Below are 27339 nucleotides of genomic sequence, written 5' to 3'. Positions count from 1 at the left end.
AAATATCGCAAAACCAAATGCCAAAGAAAACAAACGATTCTGATATCATTCATTCTATTTAGAGAATTTAGGTTTTGAACCTAGTGGACACATTTAATCACCTGTAATATGTTATATAAGGTGCAAATACAGCCGGAAATTGTTACCTTTTGTAAGATTTGTTGGTATTTCGTAATTTAATTTGATATATTTAATTTCATTTGGCATTAACCAAAGAAATGGTTCCAACCAAAAACAAATATGTGCTGGGAAAGCATTATATTTTGAAGGGAATGATTTCTCGTTGTTGAACAAAATCAACAAAGTCCACACAAAATTTTCTATTTTTAATAAATATTTTAAATGTCATGTGTGCTTTGTTCATTAGAAATCTGATCTTCACCCACAAACTTCGGCTTGACACGTCTAAATGTCGTATCTAACAGTGCAGACAATGATTAAAAACCTTGTATTCACACAAGCCAATAAAATTATGATTTTTTTTTTATCCCAGAAATTGAGCCCAGAAAATTTTACAGTAAATACGTTCTATTTATATTTGATCTCACACTGTGTTAATCAGATGTTGATTAGCCGGTTATTTTTGTTGGGATATTTTCACAATTCTATGGTACAACGATATGGCAGTGGAACTTTTATTCATGAAATGAAAAAAGGTGTTGTGAATAATATTAAATTCTTTAAGTCAGATTACGAAGTTAAACTCCTCTGGAAATAAAAAATGTAAACACAAACCTTACCCGCAGATATAACCGGCTGTAAATATTACATTATATACTTCACGTTTTATCTTGATCCAACCTCAACTATGACCTGTGTTCCAATAACAGGCACCGCCGCAAAGGCCGATTTCTTCAGGCCCTAGAAGAGTAAGAGCATTTCTAAACCTAACCCATTCTCAACTGCTTCTCCCTTGGCTTTTCTTGAAAGTGATCTCCCTGTTACAAACGTTCCCGAACTTAATAATGAAATTATGCAAATATACTATTCTTACTATCTATGGAAAACATCATGTCAAAACTGGGTTCAATTTAAACACTTAAACTACTGATAATGAAATAAACAATTATAACTCTTTTTTTGGTTATTCTTAAGTGAAATTTCAACTACTGTATAATATCTATGTTGAATTGATTCTCAAGGTGATTCTCTTTAAAAAAAATACATTATAAATGTATAAACGCTTCACTTTACAAAAAGTCGTTTTGTTGCAGAAATGGCAATGTTTGTAACAGAAAGATCCCCATGCTGCAGCTACAGTCCAATCGTCATTTTATGTGATTTGAAATCCTGAATTTGCAGAAACTATATCTATAGAATGGTGTCATGATTTATTTTTTTCCAATGAGTGTGGAATATGAATGTATATGGTACGAGAATCGTTAGATATTCATTACAGGTCATTTTGTGACGAAAAAGTAACCCATAGAAATAAGAAAATGTGCAGAATAAGCACTTGCATGCATACTGAAACATAACAAGGTTTGTAGCTTATAGCTTTATGCAAATTATCTAACAACAATAAAAAATTAAAGCGTACTTAAGAACATGAATGTGCTGTTTTCATTTAAATGTCGTTTTTGTCTTTTATCTCACAATTTCTGAACATTGTAATGTAGAAGTTCTGCCATTAAACATTTACGATTGAATGTTTTCCTTTGCACTTTTCATTTATCGATGGTGTGCGTGTTGTTTAATAAATTTTATTATTTTTGTCATCATAATATTTTCTCACAATTTCAAGCAGCGATTAGTTATAAAATATAAGGTTGATATCAAGACAGTTCATTTTTAAATTTCGTCTATTTCTCTTGTGTATTTTATCTGCTAGTCAAATAATAATCTGTTAAGAATACTTTTATCTGCATCTGAACGTATCAATTTTAGAATATAAAAGGTTTCCTATAACTCAAGTTTTTGTATAAAACGTCACCATGTGTTAAATTTAGTTAAATCTAATACCGTCCACAGCAACAGGCGAGTCGAGTGCGAGCCAGCCGTACGCCAGGAGGCCCACAGAGAGATTCCACGGTAACAGGTCCCCCTCTTCCTGACCGTAACTATACGATACCCAACAACTCTAATACAAGGGTACGGTCGTCCGCCGCTATGAGCGGCAGACCTCTCCCGGAAAGACCAGTGGACGCTCAGAAAAGACTTCTCCAAAATCAGGTAAGGAGAAAATTTATGTAGAGCCAATTTCTAGCCTGTAAATGTAAAGGAATGGAAAAAACATAATGCGTGCGTTGTTATTGTTGTGTTTGGACAAAGAAAACCATTAACACTGTAGGGAGTTAAGTCCGCTAAAACACACATAGAACAAGATGTTGTAAACATACTGTAGAGGTAATATGATTTCAGCGTTCAGAATGTTCTATTAATTGCCTTTTCTGGATGGCGTGAATTCATCAAAATCAGGGCTGCTCTGAAATTTTATTGCGCGAGATTTTGTAGGTCTATATACAGTATATGTGCTTAATTTGACGGCTTGATTCTAACCCTAAACTAATGCAAGGATGTTACTTCATAACCAGAATCCTGACTACTAAGTCCGATGTTCCTCAGTAAAGACTGCGCGAGTAAGTTAACGATTTCACCGTCTGGTATATATCATACATTTAAAACATATGTACATGCAGATATATCATTGATAACGTTGGTGGTTAGTTAACTATATCATAGACTGTAATTTATAGATTTATCATTGATTACCTTGGTACTTAGTTAACTATATCATATTATCATATACTTTAACATATAAATATATCATAGATCACCTTGGTAGTTAGTTAAAGATGCTCCACCGCCGACAGAGCATAAACGATATTCATCAATTTAACAATAATTGGTGTTTAATCGTGTATATATATGTCTAATTAACACGAAAAAATGTGAAGTAATTTATTTTGGTTTTGGTGCATGCGCAATCAATATTTCATTCCATATCGAACATAGAGTGACGGATTTTTTTCGGGATGCAATTAATTGTTTTCAATATTTTTGTCTTGAAATAAAATTAGAAAGCTCAAACTTTTCAATGGTGGTAATGGTGTAAAATAAGTAACTTTTGTAACTGAAGAAAAATACTAATTCGTCTGCTCCTGTTTTTGATAGCAAAAAAAATGCCATTTGCCAGCGATGGAGCATCTTAAATTATATCAAATCATAGTGCTTGTCTCCTATGTCTGAAGACAACTCAATATATTTACTCTCTTACGTCTGATAGAGCATGTGTTTGATGGTTATAATAGAAGATACAATAGCACATCTACAGATAATTGATTAAAAGCTATTCATTAGATTTTAGAAACATCATTATTATCTTAATATATTTTTAATGTTTGCCCAATCTAAAATATACTCGAAAAGTTAAACTGATATTGGATCCGTAGAGTTGGATACATGCGATGTACGTGGTATTGTGTGACTCGTTGTAGTACGAGGTCGAATACATATCTAATTAGTACATTGATGTATATTTTTTCAATAAATTGTTCCATTGACCATAAAATTCAATCTAGGAATCTTTTTAAATTAGTTTTTAGGTCATCTGCCCCGAAGTGTCAGGATGACCTATAGTCACCATGCTTCGTCCGTCGTCGTCCGCCGTACGTTAATTTTTCACATTTCAAACTTCTTCTCAAGTTCTACCCGTGCGGTTTGGCTGAAACTTGCATGAAATGATCCTGATATGGTCCCGACAAAGTGTTGTTATTTTTCAGGTCGATCCGATATCCAAGATGGCCGCCACTTGAAAACACATTTTGAAATCCTTTTCAATTTTTACCGATGCGATTTGGTTGAAACCTACATAAAATGATCCTGACATGGTGCTGACAAAGTGTTGTTATTTTTTGGGTCGATCCGAAATCCAAGATGGCCGCTACAGCCACAATCTTGAAAACTTATTTTGGACTTCTTTAGTTCTACCCGTGCGGTTTGGCTGAAACTTGCATGAAATGATCCTGACATGGTCCCGACAAAGTGTTGTTATTTTTCAGGTCGATCCCAAATCCAAGATGGCCGCCACAGCCGCCATCTTGAAAACGTATTTTGAACTTCTTCTCAAGTTCTACTGGTGCGATTTGGCTGAGGCTTACATGAAATGATCCTGGCATGGGCCCGACAAAGTGTTGTTATTTTTCGGGTCGATCCGAAATCCAAGATGGCCGCCACAGTCGCCATCTTGAAAAAGTATCTTTAACTTCTTCAGTTCTACTGGTGCGACTTGGCTGAAGCTTACATGAAATGATCCTGACATGGTCCCGACAAAGTGTTGTTATTTTCGGGTCGATCCGAAATCTAAGATGGCCACTACAGCCGCCATCTTGAAAACACATTTTGAACTTCTTCTTAAGTTTTACCAATGCGGTTTGGTTAAAACTTGTATGAAATGATCCTGACATGGTGCTGACAAAGTGTTGTTATTTTTGAGGTCGATTCGAAATCCAAGATGGCCACTACAGCCGCCATCTTGAAAACACATTTTGAACTTCTTCTTAAGTTTTACCTATGCGATTTGGCTGAAACTTGTATGAAATGATCCTGACATGGTGCTGACAAAGTGTTGTTATTTTTCGTGTCGATCCGAAATCCAAGATGGCTGCCACAGCCGCCATCTTTAAAACACACATTTTGAACTTCTTCTTAACTTCTGTTTGGCTGAAACTTGCAAGAAATTATCCAGACATGGTCCCGAAACACAAATTGAAATTGGCTACCATGACACTATATCTAATTAATTTCCTATACGATTATTGCCAAGGTAGTCAGATGACCTTTAAGGCCCTTGCGCCTCTTGTTTAATATTAGTTTTTACACTAGGTATAAATTACAACAGCACAACGTACAAATCTACATACATAACAATTATTGAACACGTTTGAGTTTGTCACATTTACGAACGTGCAAAACGTTATATATAATAACAATTGGTAATAATATATCTTATCAAAATTTCTCAAATTTTGAAATTCTTAGTACATTTTTAAGTTATCATTCCGAATCTCTGCTCTATTTTCCGCTGTCGTTAAAAGCTATTGATGAAAACGATATATTTTGAATCAGTGTTTATTTCGCCGGATTTGTTTCGCTGCTAAGAGCTTAGTTATTAATTAGACCTGTTTACAATTTAGATCCAAAGGCGATAAGCCAGCGAAGATTACAGGTAAAGTTCTACTCGTCTTTGGTATACATACAATCCTTTGTGTTGGGCTTTTTCTTGTTCGACTTTTCAGTTCTGTCTTTCGGACGAAATTCAAAACTCATTTCATGATCAGTAACCGGGTATTTCCACACGTTTATTACCGCTTATAGTCAAGGTCTATGTTTCTATGTTCTGGCCATACTTGTCGATCACACTCTTCAATTAACGTTTGTAAAAGACAATAAAAAAATTGATATTCCTTTTCTTGTTACTAATTTCTGTGTGTATTTCAGTAAGTCAGCTTTCACTCAGTTTTTTGTGTGATGATTGTAGCGTTGAATATCAATAGTACAAATATTTATCCGTGAAGCACTGCTTGTTTGCACGTGATGCGAACACCTTCCCATTATTTTTCGTGCAGTGGGTAGTAAGATCCATAGTGGTTTGGAGACTGTAATACATGTACATGTATATTCCCCTTGTCATATCAAAGCGTAAGTCAACAAAATCGAAATAAATCCTATCTATTTAGAGTGTATATACCAATATGAATATCCCTTATTTCAACTGCTTGTTCGTGGACATATAACTAAGTCTGTTCTTCTTCCAAACATCCTGTGTTAAAACCATGCATCATGATAGCAATAAAAATATTTGTGACAAATATTACTATTATACTAATGCAGTATCAAGGATTGCATAATGATTTCACATCAGTAGGGAATATATCGGAATACTGTGGTATTTGTCTAGCTTCATGACTTTATGCTTTACTTGGTTTTCTTACTCTGTTGGATGTACACATTTTTTTATCGGATTCTGTTTCTCATGCCAAGACAGAATATCGTTCTTCACGCTTTATTGTTATGCATGACACTGTTATCTATTCATTATAACATACGGGGCAGTGTATTAACTACACGCGATCATTATTTAATACACTCATCAACTTGTCTATCAATTGGATATTGTTCAAGAAGGCCTATGCGCCGTATTTAAGATCTTTTGTTTTGCAATGCAGAGACTATTTCAAATTTTCATAAATAAAACGCATTTTGTAAAATTCCAAATCTATATTTTAAAGCTACATGCCAGCTACTATTAATACGTGGATATTATATATGTATATATAAAATGTGTTAAAATGTTTTGTTTTAAGACTAATTTTTTCATTATGTTTTGCAGAAAACCAAATACGACTATTGAAGCCAATGAAAGTGTATTGAAGTGGTGCTTTATTCTACAACAGGCGAGTGGGTCTCCCACACAATGATTCCATGACTTTGTTTTCTAATGTAGTGCTTTACGTACCAGTGAGACTATACGTGTAGTTATATAAACAGGGTAATTCCCAGAAATGTGTACAACCCTCCTATTTCTTGTGTGTTGGGATATACTGGTAGTTTTTTTTGTGTCTAGTGTTCCAATTCACTATTTACTCGACGTGTGTGCATACCCTAGATCATCGTCTATTGTTACATGACATTATACTGTTAGTAATGAACCATGTATATCACATAGCACTACTGTTTCCGCTAAATCGCTGTATGTGAGTTAATTCATTGTATGCAAGAAAGATTATTTTGCTTGACATTATGTAATTTGTTTACAAACATGTTAAACAACATTCCGTGCGCAACGCAGCGAGTTAGAGTTTGTGAAAAATAAACACCGCTGAAATATAAACTGCGTGTGCAATCAAGTTTCTTAACTGTTTTTAGCGAAACAATATCGCCATGAAAAAATTATGTTGGCATCAAAACGCGAAATTAGTTATCTGCTAATATATGTTGGTTTACAGAATTTATCGATATATCATACATTTAATTATTTCGATTTTTATTACCATACCTCATTAAAATGATGATATATTTCTTTCATTTCTATCTGGCCTAAATGATAATATCATGCTCAGTTCAAATAAAATCCATTAATGTTCCAGTATATTATATCCTTGCCTGGCCTTAAACAAATATTATATGACGTTAACTTGAATGGGTAATCTTGTTTTTAATATACGTGTCCATATACGCATGGTTTATTTTCGTGTCCATAGCATCATCATTAATTAAACTACACACGTTTACAATTCATGAACAGCTTAATGTAATACTGATCAGATCCTCTGTTGCAAAAAAGTCAAGGTCATCGTAACTGTACACGGAGTTATTACAGCTAATACTAAATCATCTTCAAATTATCTTTACGCGGTACATTATGTTGCGGTTGTATATTATAGGATCTATTACTCTATAATATTACATATTACTAGCCATATCGCTCATCACAGCTGTGATACAGTAGTATTTAAATCAACATTTTTTATCCGACACCACATATTCCTTCATGCCTTTGTTGTTATCACACGTGTCACATACGATATATATGACACTGAACTATGCGTTTGCTATAAGATATATTAACAACAAATGTTCCAAATGCAAGTCGAGGATTTATAAAAATAAAAAGTTGTAAACCAAAATTTGGATTAATTAATATGCTTTCATAAATATGGTATTTGTTTTGAGATGTTTTAGATGATTCAAGCGTTTCACTGTAACCAACTTTGCGGTGAGTAGATTTCTGCTCTTACTTGCTGAGATATTGCTGTGAAGTATAACACACTTTCGTCTTTTGTGAGTTATTCAGAAATGAAAATATGTCCAAAAGTTGAAAATGCAAACGCGTGCAAATTACCAAATCTAATACGTTTTTAGTTTATTCGATATCGAGAACATCCAAACTAACATCAATAACTGTTTTCAAAGATAACGGACATTTTGTCTTTTTAAAATTAACAATCAATTTTATAATACATGTACATCATACTTAGCCACTTGCATTTTCATATAAGTAACAAGATATGTTTTTTACATAATTTGTAAATATATTTGTAGTGAAATTAAACTTTATACTATACTGTTGATACTCCGGTATACTATTATTAAGTTGTTAGTCCGTTAGCCTACTCTACTGAAAGGGTTTGGATTATACATGTTTAAAAATTATGATATATTTCGTCAATGAGTTATATCCGGGAACAATAGAGGTAGACGTGCGTTCACAGGGAGATTTTGATATACTAGCCAATGTAGAAACTATTATTCAGCACAAAAACCCTTTATTTGTGTGGAATGAAAAATAAAATTTAAGAACTCATGATATAGATAGATAGATAATCTTTATTCCTCCTTATAACGTATGAACGTAGTAGAAGGGTGTAACGTGCATAATAATATGTAATACAGAGAGATTAAGGTGTAACGTAATAGAGAGATGAAGGTGTAACGTAATAGAGAGATGAAGGTGTAACGTAATAGAGAGATGAAGGTGTAACGTAATAGAGAGATTAAGGTGTAACGTAATAGAGAGATTAAGGTGTAACGTAATAGAGAGATGAAGGTGTAACGTAATAGAGAGATTAAGGTGTAAAGTAATAGTGAGAGATTAAGGTGTAACGTAATAGAGAGATTAAGTGCAACGCAATATAGAGCGATTAAAGTGCAACGCAATAAAGAGAGATTAAGGTGTAACGTACATAATAGTATGTAATAGAGAGAGATACAGCTGTAACATGATAGAGAGAGATTAAGGTGTAAAGTAATACAGAGAGATTAAGGTGTAACGTATTAAGAGAGATGAAGGTGTAACGTAATAGAAAGAGATTAAGGTGCAACGCAATAGAGAGATTAAGGTGCAACGCAATAGAGAGCGATTAAAGTGCAACGCAATAGAGAGAGATTAAGGTGTAACTTAATAGAGAGAGATTAAGGTGTAAAGTAATAAATCAAAGAGATTAAGGTGTAAAGTAATACAAAGAGATTAAGGTGTAAAGTAATAGTGAGAGATTAAGGTGCAACGCAATAAAGAGAGATTAAGGTGTAAAGTAATAGAGAGAGATTAAGGTGTAAAGTAATAAAGATAGATTAAGATGTAAAGTAATAGAGAGAGAAAAGGTGTAAAGTAATAAAGAGAGATTAAGCATTACATAATTCAGAGAGATTAAGGTGTTACGTAATAGAAATTTATGGCATTTATTTGTTGTTTAATGCCTTCTTTGTTCATCATTCGTTTTAAATACAAGAAGAACATAATCAAGAACTTGATAACCTGTGTCGTGTGTATTACCTGATATAATCCATAACCTGATAACCCGTGTCGTGTGTATTACCTGATATGATTCAGAACTTGGTCACCCGTGTCGTGTGTATTACCTGATATAATACAGAACTTGATAACCTGTGTCGTGTCTATTACCTGATATAATCCATAACCTGATAACCCGTGTCGTGTGTATTACCTGATATGATTCAGAACTTGGTCACCCGTGTCGTTTGTATTACCTGATATAATACAGAACTTGGTCACCCGTGTCGTTTGTATTACCTGAAATTAAGTTGTCACTGAAACATTTTTAATGTATTTACAGTAAAACTGATATACGTCACAATGATATAATCCAGAACTTGAACATTATTAACATAGTTATATAATTTTCTGTGATTAGATTTGTTCTATTTTTGTGTGTGCTAATATGCAAGATAGAAAGCAACTGAACGAATATCCAATGCTATAAAACTGAGTAGGTCAAAGCGAACCATATCTCTATAGAAATCCACGAAACATGTTAGTGCGTAGTGCCAAAAGGACCATTGCTTCTGGAGTTATGAATAAATCAAAATGTTTCATTGTTGTTTGTATAAGATATTTATCATATGAATAGTTATATATTTTTTATTATATACGAATGCATATTTTTGAATGCATTATTTCAATTGCATAATAAAATAGTAGAAGTGAAAGTTAACTTTGCATTGAGTTTTTCATATCGGTACGGAACACAACATATAGAGATGTACACTTAGATGTTCCCCTATGGCAACTTCTTATGGCTTCATTTTGCCAATAGGATATAGTTAAATGTTTAGAGCATTTTGTAAGCAGTTTTAGTAGTAACATGACTGGAAGATTGTAACAGGAGTGCTCTTGTCTTTATCAATTAATATACAGGTTTCAAATATTCGATAGTCATGAAATGTTTATAAATCTATTTTGTTGAAAGTTTGTCATATGTTTTGAAATAAAGCTTTCTAAAATAAGTAAAAATAGAGGAAGATAACACTGATTTTCATAAGGACCATCCAAATATGTTGATAAATTAAATTACGACATGAACATATGATATCTGAAAGTAATAAGAATTTAGGTCACCTGCGACGAAAATGTGGCAGAATCAAATACTTTTCATAGATTAAAAGGTCCCAAGGCCCTTACAAAAATTGTGAATATGATGGCCCTGAGGTCTCAGTTTTTCCTCTGGTGAGGGGCTCAAATTTACTATAGTTTGTATAGGGAAAACACATTTATGAGCATTATTTGCTCAATTTTCAAAGGTAATGAGTCAGACTGACTTTTTTTAGAATAACTAAGACAGCAGTTGGACATAATATCCATAGAGGTCCTGGCTGACCCCCAGGGGCCTGAGGAGCGGGGCCAAATGCGTCGAAATGGCTAAAATTTCAAACTCTTCTCTGCTTGGAGATGTGGTAGAATTAAATATTCTTCATATATGGAAAAAAGTTAATTTCAATACCATGAGGTCCTAGGTTTTCCCCTTTGGAGAGGGTCAAATGTAATGTGCTTTAGTTTATATAGGGATAATACATTTATGACTATCATTTGCCCAGTTTCATTGGAAAGGAGTTACTTGGTTAGAATTATTAGTCTGAGATAGTATTTGAACATATAATATCCAGATAGGTCTATGACTGACTCCCAGGAACCAAAATGGCTAACATTTCAGATATGGTGGAACAAAATACTCTTCATGCATTGAAAGGTTTCAAGGCCCTCTACAATATTTGTGGCCTTGGGGTCTCAGATTTTACTTTAGTTTATATACGGAAAACACATTTATGGGTATTATTTGCTCAGTTGTCATAGGAAATGTAACAGATGTAATGGAATCAAATACTCTCCATAGATTAAAAGGTCAAAATGTTATAATCATTGACTGACTTCAAGAGCCTGTTGGATCAATATTATATAGTGTTTATATCTCTTTGTTTATTTCTAGTGGTTAAATGGAGATCACTGAATGTAATGGAGATCATTGAATGTCCTATCGATATTTTTTAATAAACTTATTTCAAACGTCTTCGTTGTGTATCTAGAATTGATAATTGGCGGAGAAAGTAACAGCAGCACATCGTATTTTGACCGTTTGTTATATTCGTTTCATAGGAATCGTATTATTAGCATCTTTAGTTTACTTCGAAATTTGTGAATGAACAGATGATTGTCATCAGATTGTATTAGCATCTTTAGTTTACTTCGAAATTTGTGAATGAACAGATGATTGTCATCAGATTGTAGACTGTCAGAAATAATAGAAAATGACGGCTTCAATCACACATCATATCAACATACATACAGTTAATACGCCATCTACCGTGTTTGAAGGTCACGTATTTTAAAAAGACAACCTGGTATAGACGTATCAACATAACTTTTTTGAGTTATCGCCCTTTGTAAAGCGATAGTGGCGCCGGGAGTAAAGCAACTTCCGGTTTACATGGACAGAGCATTGCATGGTAGTAGATGTCAGCTGATCTTTTGCGTAAAACACTTAAATTACGAAATTTTAGAGGTACATGAATGTTATGTTTGGATTTTGAACTGCTGTTTAAACCAAGTGAAAGAATATAGTTAACTGTCAAGTCATATTCACTAGAAAAACTACCGACTGTAAGTCCCCGGTAACGTGATAATGGCGGTATTACACTGGTTACATACACGTACCTTTCGCGTAGATACATTACTGTTGACGGTGATTTGACAGCTGTATTAAATGTACAGATAAAACGTCTACATATCATGTTTGTTTGTAAGCATCTGTGATTTAATTCTAACACTTAAAAGTAGCCGTTTTCAGTGAAATAGGTCAATAAATATTGTCTTCGACCATAGCACATGAAGGAGTTTGACGTCTCACGATTTGTATACATCCTACAGTATCGACATAAATATACCACTCTATAAATTATTATTAACAAAACCTATGTTTTTGAACTGAATAAAGTATTTAATGTCACCGTAACAACATTTTGTTAATTTGTGTTATGTACTTTAATTGTATGTATGTAAATTAAAATAAACATTTCCCACTATCATAACCATATTGGAACAGACTACAATTATGAACCTGTAGACTGAATTTGTCTTCTAATAAACCATCTGAAAACATGCTTAATGAATAATAATAAATGAATGTTGTTACTACATGTATGTACATCATAACATGTTCAAATGTAGATGTATACAACATTCAAAAGAGTATGTTTTTGTTTTTACAACAATTACATGTACATACAGGTATCAATCTAGCTCTGATTTAGAACCGTTTATGGTTAGTTCCCCTCAAGGATTGAATTACCCTCTAAACTTTAAAAAAAATCCCATTTGAAGCTAAAACTGAACACTTTTTATGACAAAAATCCCCCTTTGTCTTATTTTTCATCACATTTTAAGCCTTTGGTTGTAAATGTCTTCATGTTTATTATACATCTGCTACATATATCTATGATGATGGAGCTTAAAAAACTGTTTACTGAATCCTGCAATAACATTCTAGGTGTTATAACACTTCAAAATGATTATTTCTACCAAAATGAGAATGGTCAAATATCCGATAATGCAGCTATTATAAACTTTTCCCAATTTTGAAAAGGACCATAGTTTTCCCCACAACCTAGATTTGATCCCTGGTATATATACAGGAGAAAATGTAGCGGCCAGACCGGGATTCGAACCCGGGACCCTCAGAACACTAGCCGAGTGCTCTACCAACTGAGCTATCTGGTCACCGATGATCGCACCAGTCTAATCCCGCTACAAATATATAATGCATATTTGGTTATGATAATGTATATGTATGTTTACTTCTAAGACTTTGGTTTATACTAGTCCTAAGACAATGTCACAGCCAGCTGAAAGCAATAAAATCTTCAAACCAAGGGCTTGAACACTTATAAACTAACCTGAAAAATAATTAACCATTTCTGGAAGAAATGGGTGGGAAAAATGTCACTGATTAGAAAAAGATCATAGGTTATGTCTGAAAGTGTACCTAAAAGAATAATTTTCTCATAAATTTCTAATGTATTTTCCATCTGTATTCCAAATCAAATAACAAACAATTATGTCTTCAAATTCTCATACAATCATCATTATTTATGATGTTCGTTACATAATACACATAGTGTAAATTTTTTTGGCAGTTTTCCTATGTGTCGCTGTCATGGCCATATCCCTTACTAAAGAGACAATGCAGTGAGGCTAGATACACAAGATTTCTGTCAGCTTGAAAAAATAATTGCAAATATCAAGATTTGAAGATAGTTTTCTTTTGGTTTGGGCAGTTTGCTAGCATCAGTATTTTCACAAGAAATTTACAATAAAAAATCTCCTAAGATGCATATCAATCACTAAAGAAGTTTGATTAGCCTGAACCTGAGTGTATTGTACATGTATTTATATCCAACAAATAAAAAATATATACAATACATGTAACGTGTATATAAGCCAGGTTTTCTTTCCAGTTTTTTATATATAGGATCTCCGATTCTGTGTTTTCTGAAGTTTGAAGGTACCATTCTGGCTAAAATGTGATTAATGTATAGATGGATTTCTAGCATAGTTACAATGTACTATGTTCTAAAAAGTAAAAAAAAAACCACTTTATTATATGCATTTTTACATCAATAGCTGCAGTATCATGCTTCATCAAAGTGTATTTGTAACACAGTATGGTTTGATGTATATGCATTTATCATTTGTATATAGTTATCATCAAATTATAAATAAATAATAATTTGCTTAATTGCTGACTATCTACTCTAATATATAACCACATAAAATGAAAGAGATAACGGTTTAACTTCTTCATGAAGGCGGTGGAATACAATTCACATAAACAAACACACATAAGTACAAACATGTACATTCTTTCAGCTTCCTCTTCATTTAGACAGCAACACCTACCACTGATTACCTTTTGTTGTCATCAGCTTATCAACTTTTTAAGATTTACATGTAGGTCAATTCAAATTGGTTTTATTTGAAACTATGTGCACATAAGAATTCATACATGTATATCTAAATAAAGTGCTATGAAGTATGTGTAAAGAGTGCATGTGTATTTCATTTTGAATATAAATAATAATAATACATTTATCTACCTAAAGGGATCATGATATGGCATTAAATATTTCTGATTTGAATGAAAAGACTATCATCATTTACCAAGTCTTTTAGAAGAAAGCAAACATTTCAAAGTACAAGTCAAATAATCCATTTAAGATTTGTTTTCACATAAACAATTGTTTCAAACTATTCCAAGTAGCAGAAACATTGACAAAACAGTGATGGTAAGTTTTAACAGTTTTATTTCCAGATCCTAGGGTGCAGAAAAGAAATCTATGTATACACAAGTGTCATCCTATTTAGACTTTTGGATTGAAGGGTGCTGTTTATAATGAGAAAAAAAATCCTTAATCAACAGTATACTCTCTCTGTGTCCACTTCAAATACAGCAACTACACAGTATTCATTTGTTTGAATGATGACACTTACAAGATATGGACAAGTTGTATTAGGTTTTGAGTAAATATAATTCCAAGTGACATGAAAGAATCCTATATTATAATAGCCATTAATTGCCTATAATCAATGAAAGGTACATGTCCATTTCCACAGTGCGTTCTAAGTTGTCAGTTACCAATTTGGATCGAATTATGGTAATCCCTTACCCATTCAATTTCGTACCCAAACAAACTCGTACCCACATTTGGCGAACTCGCAACCAATCATGGCTAACCCATACTCATGGAATTTGGAGAACTCGTACCCATCATAAAATAGATAGTTCATGTATTTGTGATTGATATATATAAGACTTAAAGTGAATAGTCGGGGAAAGGAAACCAGTCTAAATGCGTTCTTTGGCCTTCCAAAAGTCATTGCATACCATAATTATGGTCAAGTTCTGCTTACGGTGTCCAGTTTTGACCATTGAAATTTTGGGGAAGCCCCGTGTAAACGCCAAACTCTCTGAAAACGAGGCTGCGTGGAAATGTCAACATGGACATGTGTTTCTCAGTCGTATCGGTTTCGTTTCGTGTGATAAACCACTAATACGGTATGTAAATTGTTGTTTTGAGATGATACATTTGATGCAAATGAAGTATTCTTACATTAATGACAATGCTTTGTAATCATTTTTCGATAAAAGCATCTTTATACATGGAAATCGACACAAATATTCTGCCGATGTAGAGATGGGGCCCCGGCAAGGGGCAATTATTGCAGCATCGCATTCGTCGTATTTTACATCAACCGAATCATGAAGGTTAAATACAAATAATCGTAACATAATTTCCCATTTAAAACCACACGAAAACGTTCCATACAACGTCCATGCATGTAGCTGTCAAAGATGTGAAAATAAATTAGCTCATACAAGTCGAATTGACCCTCCACTAAAACTTTTAATATCGGCCACGCCCACTTAAAAAATGAACGAAAAAGTGGGGAAACTATCCAATATTTACGAGAAAAAACACATACATATAAGAAAATATGCAGTCCAAACAGTATTACCAACAACACGGGTCACAAATCGGGGAAAATCGTTTCAAAGTTACTCAAAAATGCAGGTAGTTGTAAGCTGTTTCTATATTGCGCAATGAAAACCGGAAGTGTCTTTACTCCGATCAAGGGGAGGATAACTCTAAAATTTCAAGATGGCGGATTGAAAAAGACAACCTGGTATAAAACAGGCTTACGGAGGACCAGCTGTAGAAGGTGAAGAAATGCGGAGTCCTCGGAGAAAACCTACCAAACTATAGTCGCTATTTAGTTGAGTTAGATTATGACCATATCTATCCGGGGACTAATAGACTCGACATCAGATACTGTAACCCAACCTTTTATAGAGCGGGATCTAAGGTTGGGGGGGGGGGGGGGGGGGGGGGGGGGGGGGGGGGGGTTTGTCTTCTTCGGGAAAATGGGTTTGACTACTTTTTAGGGGCGCACCCCCCTCCCCACAACTTAACGAACCAATGTTTTATGACCAACTGATAACGAAATCGAGAGGTAACATTGTATAAACTGGGATGAACTCCCGGTTATGACGTCATCAAGATGGCCGCCATCTCGAATTTCACTAAAGATTGAAAATAGTCATAACATTGACATTTTTCAACAGAAGAAGACAAACGAGGCATCAAAATGATCACAATAGGACAACATTTGACGAATTTCTATGACTATTTTTAACTTTTCCGTGAAATTCGAGATCGCGGCCATCTCGATGACGTCATAACCGGAGCTTATACAATGTTAACATTGTTTTTTTTTGTTGGTGTTGTTTTTACTGATTGATCAGAGGTCAAATAACTGATTAGAAATAATAGTTTGCTGTTGGCAAACATTTTTGCTGTATCAAGCCAAATATGAAAAATTTGCTTAAAAATTACCATTTTTTCGTAGCAATAACTACATATATTGGATAATACGGTCCTGATATGTATTTGTTGTTCTATTGTGGTCATTTTGATGCCTCGTTTGTCTTCTTCGGTTGAAAAATGTCAATGTTATGACTATTTTTCAATTTTTAGTGAAATTCGAGATGGCAGCCATCTTGATGACGTCATAACCGGAAGTTCATCCCAGTTTATACAATGTTGCCTCTCGATTTCGTTATCAGTGGGTCAAAAGGCTTCAGAAAAACATTGATACGTTAAGTTGTCGGGGATGGGGGGTGCACGTGAACCCCCCTAGATTTTTTTTAATTCTATCGGGGTATGAAAGAAAAAATGTTTGCAAACTGTATGAATCCGCGTAAAAAATAGTGACATCAATTCTTATAATTAATTTTATACATTATTTGATAAAATGAAGTACATTTATGTAGTGGTTATTCAAGGGATTTTTTTCCCGAATTAATACGCAACGTCAATGTCTCTATTGTGACGTCACGATAACGTCGGGGTTTCGCGCCATTCTCGGATTTTTTTTCATAGTTGTATGCAAAAAAAATATTGGCCTATCCAAAAGCCATATTTTCGCGCCATTCTCGGATTTTTTTTCATAGTTGTATGCAAAAAAAATATTGGCCTATCCAAAAGCCATATTTGGTATGAAACCAAAGAAAAATTATTTATCAGTATATACTGTTTGTTCTAATTTCGTTATGGCGTATACAATTACGAATTGGCTAGTGAAAAAGGACACTATCACACAAGGAATGATCACCAGTATCTATGGTAAATACACTGATGCCGGACATTTCTCATAGTCTGGTTATCATTTTGATGCCAAAGACAGCGTACCCAGTATGTGAAGGCCCACTGGACGAGCTTACAGGGAATCTTTGATATCATCTTTACAACAGAATACATGGACGGCAACCAGAAAAAAAATGGTCAACTGCAGTATGGTTTACATGTCAGATACATGATTTTTAGTTATTTCAAGCTAACAGTACTTATTACAAAGAAACTGTCGTCAAAATACACACAATTTAAGATAAACAAACCGATAGCTATAGATAACACATCTACCTTTGCTGTCATGGATTGACACGCTTACCGTTCGGAATCTAACGATCTAAACAAGATAGTTTTAAAATTTCCGGTCAAACTACGTCTGTTGCAACGGTTTCTGATTTTGGTTTAGTGTTGTAATTAAGACGTGTACCAATATTTGTTCTGACTTTCGAGCTACAATATCAGGATGAACTCGCCTTAAAAATCAATAATTTGCGGAAGATATTGCTACTACCGAGGATTACCAATACAAACATCTTGATACGAGACGTAACATCCTCGTCACCATGCTGCCAAAGTCAATCAAGCGTGAAGCCATGGCCGAATTCCTGGGAACGTTTATGTTAATGGTAAGTTATGTTTTTACTTTCATTAATCAGGTCAGTTATATCTACCAATCAAAACTGGATAAATTCTTCATGTCTGGATAGGAACGCAGTACTCTATAACGGGTAAAAGAGATAAACATGAGAAACAAATGTTGTGCATGTAAGGTTCTCATTACATATTACATGTTCAAATTATCGGGAAAATACAGTATACTTTGGGGAGTGTATCAGACAAAGAATTGAAATAGTTTACAGTGTCAAAAGGTCTGAGGTTATTCAAAAGAATACAATCAACCGTTTAAACACAAAACCAGACCATAGGTCATGGTGACCTATTGCGATAGTCTTTTCTCCGTCGTCCGTCGTGCGTTCACATTTCCTTGTCAACGAGAGAAATTTGTATGTAGAATAACATTGGAAAGATCTTGGACGAGTTCGAAAATTAGCATGATTCGACAGTAAGTTATGGAGTTATTGCCCTTTGTACTAATAATTACTATTGGGCCTTGTGAACGCGATAAATTTAGTAAATATGAACTGAGCTTAATGAAACTTTGTATGTATAGACTAGCATTGGAACGATCTCGGAAGAATTCGAAAATCAGGAGGAGTCGACAGTAATTTATGTAGTTATTGCTCTTTGCAATGATAATTATTGAACCTTGTTAACACGATAAATTGAGTGACTATGAATCGAGCTTAATGAACTTTTGCATATACATGTAGAGCTTAATGAACTTTTGCATATCTCGAACAAGTTTGAAAATAAGCTTGATTCGACTCTAACTTATTAAGTTATTGCCCTTTTCGATGATAATATTGAACCTTATGAACAAGGTAATGTGAGTAAATATGCACCAAGCTTAATGGATTATTGCATGCATACCTTTTAGGTTTATGTTCTTATTTCATGAACAAAAGACATCAGTTGGATAGTAAATTACATAACTAATTTGTATCAAATATCAGGTGACCGTTAAGGTCCATGGGCCTCTTGTTCTAACGTTTTATGGTTTCTAGGCATTTAGTGATGGCGCGAATGCCCAGTGGCTGCTAAGTGGTGGGACCCAGGGATCTTCTCTATCTATCTATCTGTCCCAAGGGATAGGAGTGATGATGGGGATATACATCTCAGGAGGGGTATCAGGTACGAAAATAATAAACAATATTTTATCCTCTGAAGTATTTTCCTATTACATTCTCTAGCCCTCCTGATTAGACTAAGGAAATACTAATTTCTTACAAAAAATCAAACGAGTGAAGGATAATTGTACCGCTGTATATACAAATGTAGCTATCACCCGACCTCATAATTGATCTTAAAACGGTAAACTTTTATTCGATACGACTTAATTTCACGAATGTGATATGTACCATAAATTCGCGATTGCAAACATCCGGACGTGACGTGATTGTGCGTTATATTGGTGGCAGCGGTGGGATACGAACCCACGCCTCCGAAGAGATTGTCATACATGATGCTACATAATGTAAAAAAAATTGACACCGCTGTATATACAAATGTAGCTATCACCCGACCTCATAATTGATCTTAAAACGGTAAACTTTTATTCGATACGACTTAATTTCACGAATGTGATATGTACCATAAATTCGCGATCATTTAAATGCGCGAGCTCTAGCTAATCTGTAATAATGGTGGAGTTTGCGAGATATAAGACATTAATTAGAAACATACAAGTAGACATATATGTTTATACAAGGAAAACCGACACAGCAGTACCATGTTTTATATATGGTAGTTTTTAATATGAAAAGTTTGTTTTACCAGCCATAAACCGCAAGTCAAAATATTCATATTATTGGTTTAATTAACCATGTGAACTCATTTTACTGCACTATAGACGTGAATACCAAATGATTTTTGGGAGTACTACTTAAATTAATTTTTGGGCTCTTATTTGTTTTTGTTAGATTAAAACCTCTGCATTGCAAGTATTGTAATTGTCAAAAACAATGTTGGTATTTTTTTAGGCGGTGAGTCTCTTTTTGATTCGTAAGAATGACAACTACGACACATGTAACTTTATTATATAATGTACAAAGTATGGACACTGTTGAAATGCGAGTCGCTCATTATTACAGACTCTCTTGATGTGTCTTTTATTGTGACCTCTATTAAAGTTAATAACTGTACAACACTATCACGTATGAAAATTCCAGAATCGTCATTTTGAGTCCTAGTTATTAGAATGTAATCGCGAGTCTCCCCACTTACATCCAGTATTATCAGTTTTTCTAAGATCTAGAGCTAAAACAGTATCACAACGAGACAAATCAAACATCTCGAAAGATCGAAACATTTACATTAAAATCATGCCTGGTTATAATCCACAATTTTAATTATTCCTGGTTACAATCCACCATTTCAATCCACCATTACAATTATACCTGATTACAATCCAACATTTTTATCATTCCTGGTTTCAATCCACTATTACAATCCACCATTTCAATCCACCGTGAAAATACACCATTACAACCAATACCCAATTTTAATCAACCATTACAATTCACCATTACAATCCAACATCGCAACCCACTATTACAATCCACCATTACAATTTGGTTTTTTTACGTCCTATTAACAGCCAGGGTCATGTAAGAACGTGCCAGGTTTGTTGGTGGAGGAAAGCCGGAGTACCCGGAGAAAATCCACCGACCAGCGGTCAGTACCTGGCAACTGCCCCACATGGGATTCGAACCCGCATCCCAGAGGTGGAGGGCTTGTGGTAATATGTCGGGACATCTTAACCACTTGGCCACCGCGGCCCCACTACAATCATACCTGTTTACAATCTACCATTACAATCATACCTATTTACATTCCACCATTACAATCATACATGATTACAATCATACCTGGTTACAATCCACCATTACAATCATACCTATTTACAATCCACCATCACAATCATACCTGATTACAATCAACCATTACAATCCACCATTATAATCCACCATTACAATCATACCTGATTAGAATCCACCATTACAATCAAACCTGATTACAATCCACCATTATAATCAACCATTACAATCATACCTGATTACAATCCACCATTACAATCCACCATTACAATCCACCATTACAATCCACCATTACAATCAAACCTGATTATAATCTACTATTACAATCCACCATTATAATCAACCATTACAATCATACCTGATTACAATCCACCATTACAATCCACCATTACAATCCACCATTACAATCAAACCTGATTATAATCTACTATTACAATCCACCATTATAATCAACCATTACAATCATATCTGATTACAATCCACGATTACAATCCACCATTACAATCATACCTGGTTACCATCCACGATTACAATCCACCATTACAATCAACCATTGCAATCATACCTGATTACAATCCACCATTACAATCCACCATTATAATCCACCATTACAATCATACCTGATTACAATCCACCTTTACAATCAAACCTGATTATAACATACTATTACAATCCACCATTATAATCATACCTGATTATAATCTACTATTACAATCCACCATTTCAACAATACCTGGTTACAATCCACCATTACAATTCTCCATTACAATCCATTACAATCCATCATTACAATAAGACCATATTATAATCCACCATTACAATCCACGATTGCAATCCATTATTATAATCCATGATTGCAATCCACCATTACAATCATACCTGGTTACAAACCACCATTACAATCCACCATTACAATCCACCATTGCAATCATACCTGGTTACAATCCACGATTACAATCCACCATTACAATCCACCATTGCAATCATACCTGCTTACAAGCCACCATTACAATCATACCTGGTTACAATCCACGATTTAATCCACCATTACAATCCACCATTGCAATCATACCTGGTTACAAGCCACCATTACAATCCACCATTGCAATCATACCTGGTTACAATCCACGATTACAATCCACCATTACAATCAACCATTGCAATCATACCTGGTTACAAGCCACCATTACAATCCACCATTACAATCCACCATTGCAATCATACCTGGTTACAAGCCACCATTACAATCCACCATTACAATCATACCTGGTTACAAGCCACCATTACAATCCACCATTACAATCCACCATTACAATCCACCATTGCAATCATACCTGGTTACAAGCCACCAGTACAATCCACCATTACAATCATACCTGGTTACAATCCACGATTACAATCCACCATTATAATCAACCATTGCAATCATACCTGGTTACAATCCACGATTACAATCCACCATTACAATCATACCTGATTACAATCCACCATTTTAATCCACTATTAATGTTTATTGTAAGGTGGACATATAAACCCAGCAGTTACCATAGCCCAGGCTGTCCGAGGTCGTCTACCGTGGGTAAAGGTGCCTTTCTATTTAGCAGGCCAGTACGGAGGGAGCTTCATCGCTTCTCTATCAATATACCTGGTCTACAGCGGTAATCACGAAGATTTATATTAGATTATATAGTGACAATGGCATGGAAATATTATCAAGCCTTTCTTCAAAGTCTAATTATTTATCTGAATATTTTAAGATCATATCGTATATGGTAATTGCATGATTTGGAAATATTTATATCATTCGCAGTAATTTTTGTTCATTTCAAGATGCCGGTTTGTATTATAAAGGATACATATGTATGTTAAACTAAGAGTTGCAGTTACAATTACTATATTTTAGTTTAACCACCTTAATCTTCCTTTTTGACCATTTCTGTTAATAGTCGATTTGTTACACTGCAGACGCTCTTTATCACTTTGATGGAGGAGTGCGAGCGACGAAGGGTCAGAATGGTACAGCGGGGATATGGGCGACTTATCCGCGTGGATTTCTGTCTGTCACAAACAGCATCGTGGACCAGGTCAGCTGACACTTTTTAAATAACTTATAAACTAAAGATTTTGTTTCGTAGTTTTCTCCTTTAAAGTTCTCTAAGGTTTTTGTATTGTTATTGAGAATATGCTCTTTAAGGTGGACATTAACTATGAAGTCCGGACATGGTTTCTAAGGATATGAAAAACATTTTAGTTTAAAGGCCCACTTAGATATCATTCAGGGGACCAGTGGGTATGAAAAACGCACTACCTTTCAAAACGAATTTTACGTCAACATTGAACACGAGCAAATGCATTTGAATAAAAAATCTTCTAATTTGTAGACTTCAGTTCAGACAATCGTGGTATCGTTCAATGATCATCATTTCACCGACTGGTATTCAGTAGTGTAACATATTTGTCGTTCGTTTTCTCTCAATATTTATATGTTTTATTTTCAAAAGATTTGTATATAAAAATTGCTGCTCTTGAAATGTTTGGTAGATATTCGGAGCCGCAGTTCTATTGGTATGTGTGTCTGCCTTGTCTGACCAGAGAAACATGAACACATCATCAGGACTCTTACCCATTTGTACAGGCCTCGTGGTCTTCGTCATCAATAGCACGTTTTGCTTTAACTGCGGCTGCGCAATGAACCCAGCACGTGACCTGTCACCGAGGTTGTTTACCGCAATGGCAGGTTGGGGAAGTGAACCGTTCAGGTAAAATGATGAAAACGTGTAATAAAAGTTAAACTTAGCTCGATGTATCAGCGTAAAGCGTAATTATTTCAGTTATTTTAAACACTTCATACAATATCACATTTCGTATAGGACTAAATTTATCTGCTTGTAGTTGATCAATTTACGTTTAGAATTACCAAATTATAATTTCGTGACTAAACCAATACCTCATCAATAGTGTGATTTTGAGATAAAGGGTATTTTATTTTAAATGTACATTTACATTTACGTAAGGTATTTGGAATAGTTGGAAATGTAATTATTCTTACAGATTTCTTTTATTTACTATAGTTTTAAGGGGTACTCGTATTTTTGGGTGCCTGTCCTTTGTCCTCACATCGGAGCTATTCTGGGAACCTTAATATATGATGTTTGTGTCGGCTTTCACTGGCCAGATCAAGAGGGAACACATGATGGTAATCCTGAGCCTGTCTGGATCCCACGTACTCCGGACAAGATTAAACAAACAGGTATGAATGCATTGTATTTTATTATTTTTTCATTAACACATTTTAAGTGGTTTTAACTGAGCTACTGTTTTAGGAGCAAATTCGGTAAAAACATCCAAGCGATCTAGAAAAAAAACCCAGAAAAATATCTATATTGATATGAATTTAATGCAAATGAACCGCTAAATGAAGTAATTATTAGATAATTTTCGAAATAGTTAGGCAGTAGTATATTTTGCATTAATATATAATTGACATTTTTTTAAACTTGCAGAGTATCAATTTGAAAATGATGAACTGGATTGTCTTTTGGAAACAACGTTATGAAGGACATGAAAGAAGTAAAGTTCCTAATCAACCATGACCAATACTTTGTTGGGGATGTTTCAGCTTAGCAATAGAGCGGAATCTTTAAAGAGTAACCCGTAAAACACTTTACATACGGATTGAATGTAAAATTAGGAAAACAATATTACCATGAAGCAGCTGAGTGAAACAGATATGATCAGAGATGTAATGAAACTCTGTAGCAACACCACAAAACGATATTATCGAACATAAGTAGAACCAAGGGATATTAAGGCAGCTAGGAACAAATGATATTATCTCATCTTATCATGGAAACATAAACACAGCGATGAATCTGCTTTATGCTAGTTGGTATGACCAGTGATTGATTTCTTTGTCTTCGAGGGAAGTCCTGTATTTTCCTTTGTTAATTTAGAATGTTTGTCTTCGAGGGAAGTCCACTGTTTTCCTTTGTTATTTTAGAATGTTTGTCTTCGAGGGAAGTCCACTGTTTTCCTTTGTTATTTTAGAATGTTTGTCTTCGAGGGAAGTCCTGTGTTTTCCTTTGTTAATTTGGAATGTTGTTCTTCGAGGGAAGTCCTCTGTTTTCCTTCGTAAATTTGGAAAATTGGTCTTCGATGGAAGTCCTCTGGTTTCCTTTGTTAATTTGGAATGTTGGTCTTGGAGGGAAGTCCACTGTTTTCCTTTGTGATTTTAGAATGTTTGTCTTCGAGGGAAGTCCTGTGTTTTCCTTTGTTAATTTGGAATGTTGTTCTTCGAGGGAAGTCCTCTGTTTTCCTTCGTAAATTTGGAAAATTGGTCTTCGATGGAAGTCCTCTGGTTTCCTTTGTTAATTTGGAATGTTGGTCTTGGAGGGAAGTCCACTGTTTTCCTTTGTGATTTTAGAATATTTGTCTTCGAGGGAAGTCCACTGTTTTCCTTTGTTATTTTAGAATGTTTGTCTTCGAGGGAAGTCCACTGTTTTCCTTTGTTATTTTAGAATGTTTGTCTTCGAGGGAAGTCCTGTGTTTTCCTTTGTTAATTTGGAATGTTGTTCTTCGAGGGAAGTCCTCTGTTTTCCTTCGTAAATTTGGAAAATTGGTCTTCGATGGAAGTCCTCTGGTTTCCTTTGTTAATTTGGAATGTTGGTCTTGGAGGGAAGTCCACTGTTTTCCTTTGTGATTTTAGAATGTTTGTCTTCGAGGGAAGTCCACTGTTTTCCTTTGTTATTTTAGAATGTTTGTCTTCGAGGGAAGTCCTCTGTTTTCCTTTGTTAATTTGGAATGTTGTTCCTCGAGGGAAGTCCTCTTTTTTCCTTCGTAAATTTTGAATATTGGTCTTCGATGGAAGTCCTCTGGCTTCCTTTGTTAATTTAGAATGTTAGTCTTGGAGGGAAGTCCTCACGTTTCCTTTGTTGATTTTAGAATGTTTGTCTTGGAGATAAGTCCTTTCGTTTCCTTTGTTGATTTCCTGTATTTGTACTACAACATAAGATATTTTTTTAAATCTGTTGCTTTTGAAACCTATCATTCAATACCTTACCTGTTATATCATACTTGTTGTATTACGTTTAGCTGATATAATAAAGAAACTAATACCGCGTTTACTCTTTTGTTTATGATTGGCTATCGGTTTTACTTTCAAAATAGTCACCTTGAATTTGTTTTAGTTCTGCTTCATTAAAGAGCATGGATATGCTCTGTTTGAATAAGGGGAAACACGCCAAAAACTCTATATTCTTTAAAGATGCTCCACCGCTGACAAATGGTATTTTTTCACTATCAAAAACAGGGACAGACGATTTAGTATTTTTCTTCAGTTACAAAAGTTACTTACTTTATACCATAACCACCAATGAAAAGTTTGAGCTTCTAATTTTACTTCAGGTTAGAAATATAAAAAAAACAATTAATTGCATCCCGAAATAATTCCGTATAATTATATCTATATGGAATGAAGTACTGAATGTGCATGCACCAAAGGCAAAATAAATCATTTTATTTTATTTTTTGTGTCAATTAGACTATTATATACACGATTAAACACCAATTATTGTTCAAATGATGAATATCATTTATGCTCTGTCGGCGGTGGAGCATCCTTAAGTAAGTGATATTTATTGTTATAATAATAAATGATGAAAATACAAGCATAATCTTTACTCATTATTATGTTGTTTGCTATCTATATATTAAATGGAGTAAAAAACGTTTCTTGTACAAAGATGGAAATCCATCCACGCCGCATATAGCCGGAGAGAATGGACAACTGTCCAAGCTGCTAATACCCCCATCCACATCCGTAATATATAACATAAAACAGTATCTACATAACAGATCAAACACAGCTGTGCCTTGAAACTAAGATGGATTTAAACAACTGAGCATATAGATTCCAATACATTCCAGTATTCCTTGGACTTTGAAATTGTGTCCCGCGGGAAAAGTCTCGCGCCTCCATGTAGGCAGCCATTAATGTCTAACCTGAAATATAATCTATGTTTGTATATTTTCATTGTTCTTTCCCTCATTGTAATAACAAATAAAACTGAATATTTTGGGTTTTGCATTAATATAACCGGGACCGATTGTATAATTTGTGTGTCAAACTTCGTTGCCTTACAATAACTACGTTAAGATTTGTACCCCTTCCCTGGTAACCAATTGGGTTATTTGTCTAAACGTTTTTCTCGTGTATCATTGTGTCTCTCATGAAATCTCATCAGTATACACATTATGTTGAATGTTAACTAAAGTGACTTTGCATTTCTTGACTGACACTTGTCATGATCTACTACAATAGTCCCTACTTCGGGGCATTTAGACTGGTCGACAACTTGTCACTATAACATGACTATTCGGCGTCACGTTCTAACGCTCAAAGTAATTTAGACGCGATAACATACGT

The 27339-nt window shown here is 34.5% G+C and overlaps 2 protein-coding genes and 1 non-coding gene across 8 annotated transcripts in view; 2 read left to right on the top strand and 1 right to left on the bottom strand.

The window, feature by feature from the left end:
• Nucleotides 1–9413, top strand: part of LOC138333691 (myosin-IIIb-like) — a 45385-nt gene extending 35972 nt beyond the window's left edge. Inside the window, exons 28-32 of one of the 6 annotated variants that reach the window (XR_011210022.1) lie at nt 831–869; nt 1972–2172; nt 2535–2579; nt 5136–5167; nt 6332–9413. Coding sequence is in view for 4 of the 6 variants with exons in the window: in XM_069282227.1 (XP_069138328.1) it covers nt 831–869; nt 1972–2172; nt 6332–6352 (261 nt within the window). In the remaining 2 variants the exon portion in view is untranslated. The remainder of the gene's footprint in view (nt 1–830; nt 870–1971; nt 2173–2534; nt 2580–5135; nt 5168–6331) is intronic. The other 5 variants (XR_011210021.1, XM_069282228.1, XM_069282229.1 and 2 more) reach the window with 5 other exon arrangements.
• A 3523-nt stretch (nt 9414–12936) lies between these two features.
• On the bottom strand, nt 12937–13009 carry Trnat-agu (transfer RNA threonine (anticodon AGU)). Its single transcript has one exon. It is a non-coding gene; the product is annotated as a tRNA-Thr (tRNA).
• A 4433-nt stretch (nt 13010–17442) lies between these two features.
• LOC138333690 (aquaporin-9-like) lies at nt 17443–26034 on the top strand. The gene is made up of 7 exons (XM_069282226.1): nt 17443–18104; nt 19104–19230; nt 22436–22573; nt 22881–22999; nt 23457–23674; nt 23987–24165; nt 24419–26034. Exons 1-7 carry the CDS (start codon nt 18042–18044, stop codon nt 24469–24471), a joined length of 897 nt encoding a protein of 298 aa, XP_069138327.1. The 5' UTR covers nt 17443–18041; the 3' UTR covers nt 24472–26034.
• Nucleotides 26035–27339: the final 1305 nt, after the last annotated feature.

Source organism: Argopecten irradians, chromosome 10, assembly GCF_041381155.1.
Source record: "Argopecten irradians isolate NY chromosome 10, Ai_NY, whole genome shotgun sequence".
Classification (NCBI taxonomy): Eukaryota; Metazoa; Mollusca; class Bivalvia; order Pectinida; family Pectinidae; genus Argopecten; species Argopecten irradians.
Note: the sequence above shows the minus strand (reverse complement) of the source record. Positions and strands in the feature narration are given on the sequence as shown.

What these genes read in the sequence shown, in the direction of transcription:
- LOC138333690 (XM_069282226.1), top strand. Translation starts at nt 18,042, where the DNA reads ATGCTGCCAAAGTCAATCAAGCGTGAAGCCATGGCCGAATTCCTGGGA. An exon ending in AATATACCTGGTCTACAGCG is followed by an intron (nt 22,574 to 22,880) that starts GTAATCACGAAG and finishes GTTACACTGCAG; the next exon opens with ACGCTCTTTATCACTTTGAT. An exon ending in GGACAAGATTAAACAAACAG is followed by an intron (nt 24,166 to 24,418) that starts GTATGAATGCAT and finishes TTAAACTTGCAG; the next exon opens with AGTATCAATTTGAAAATGAT.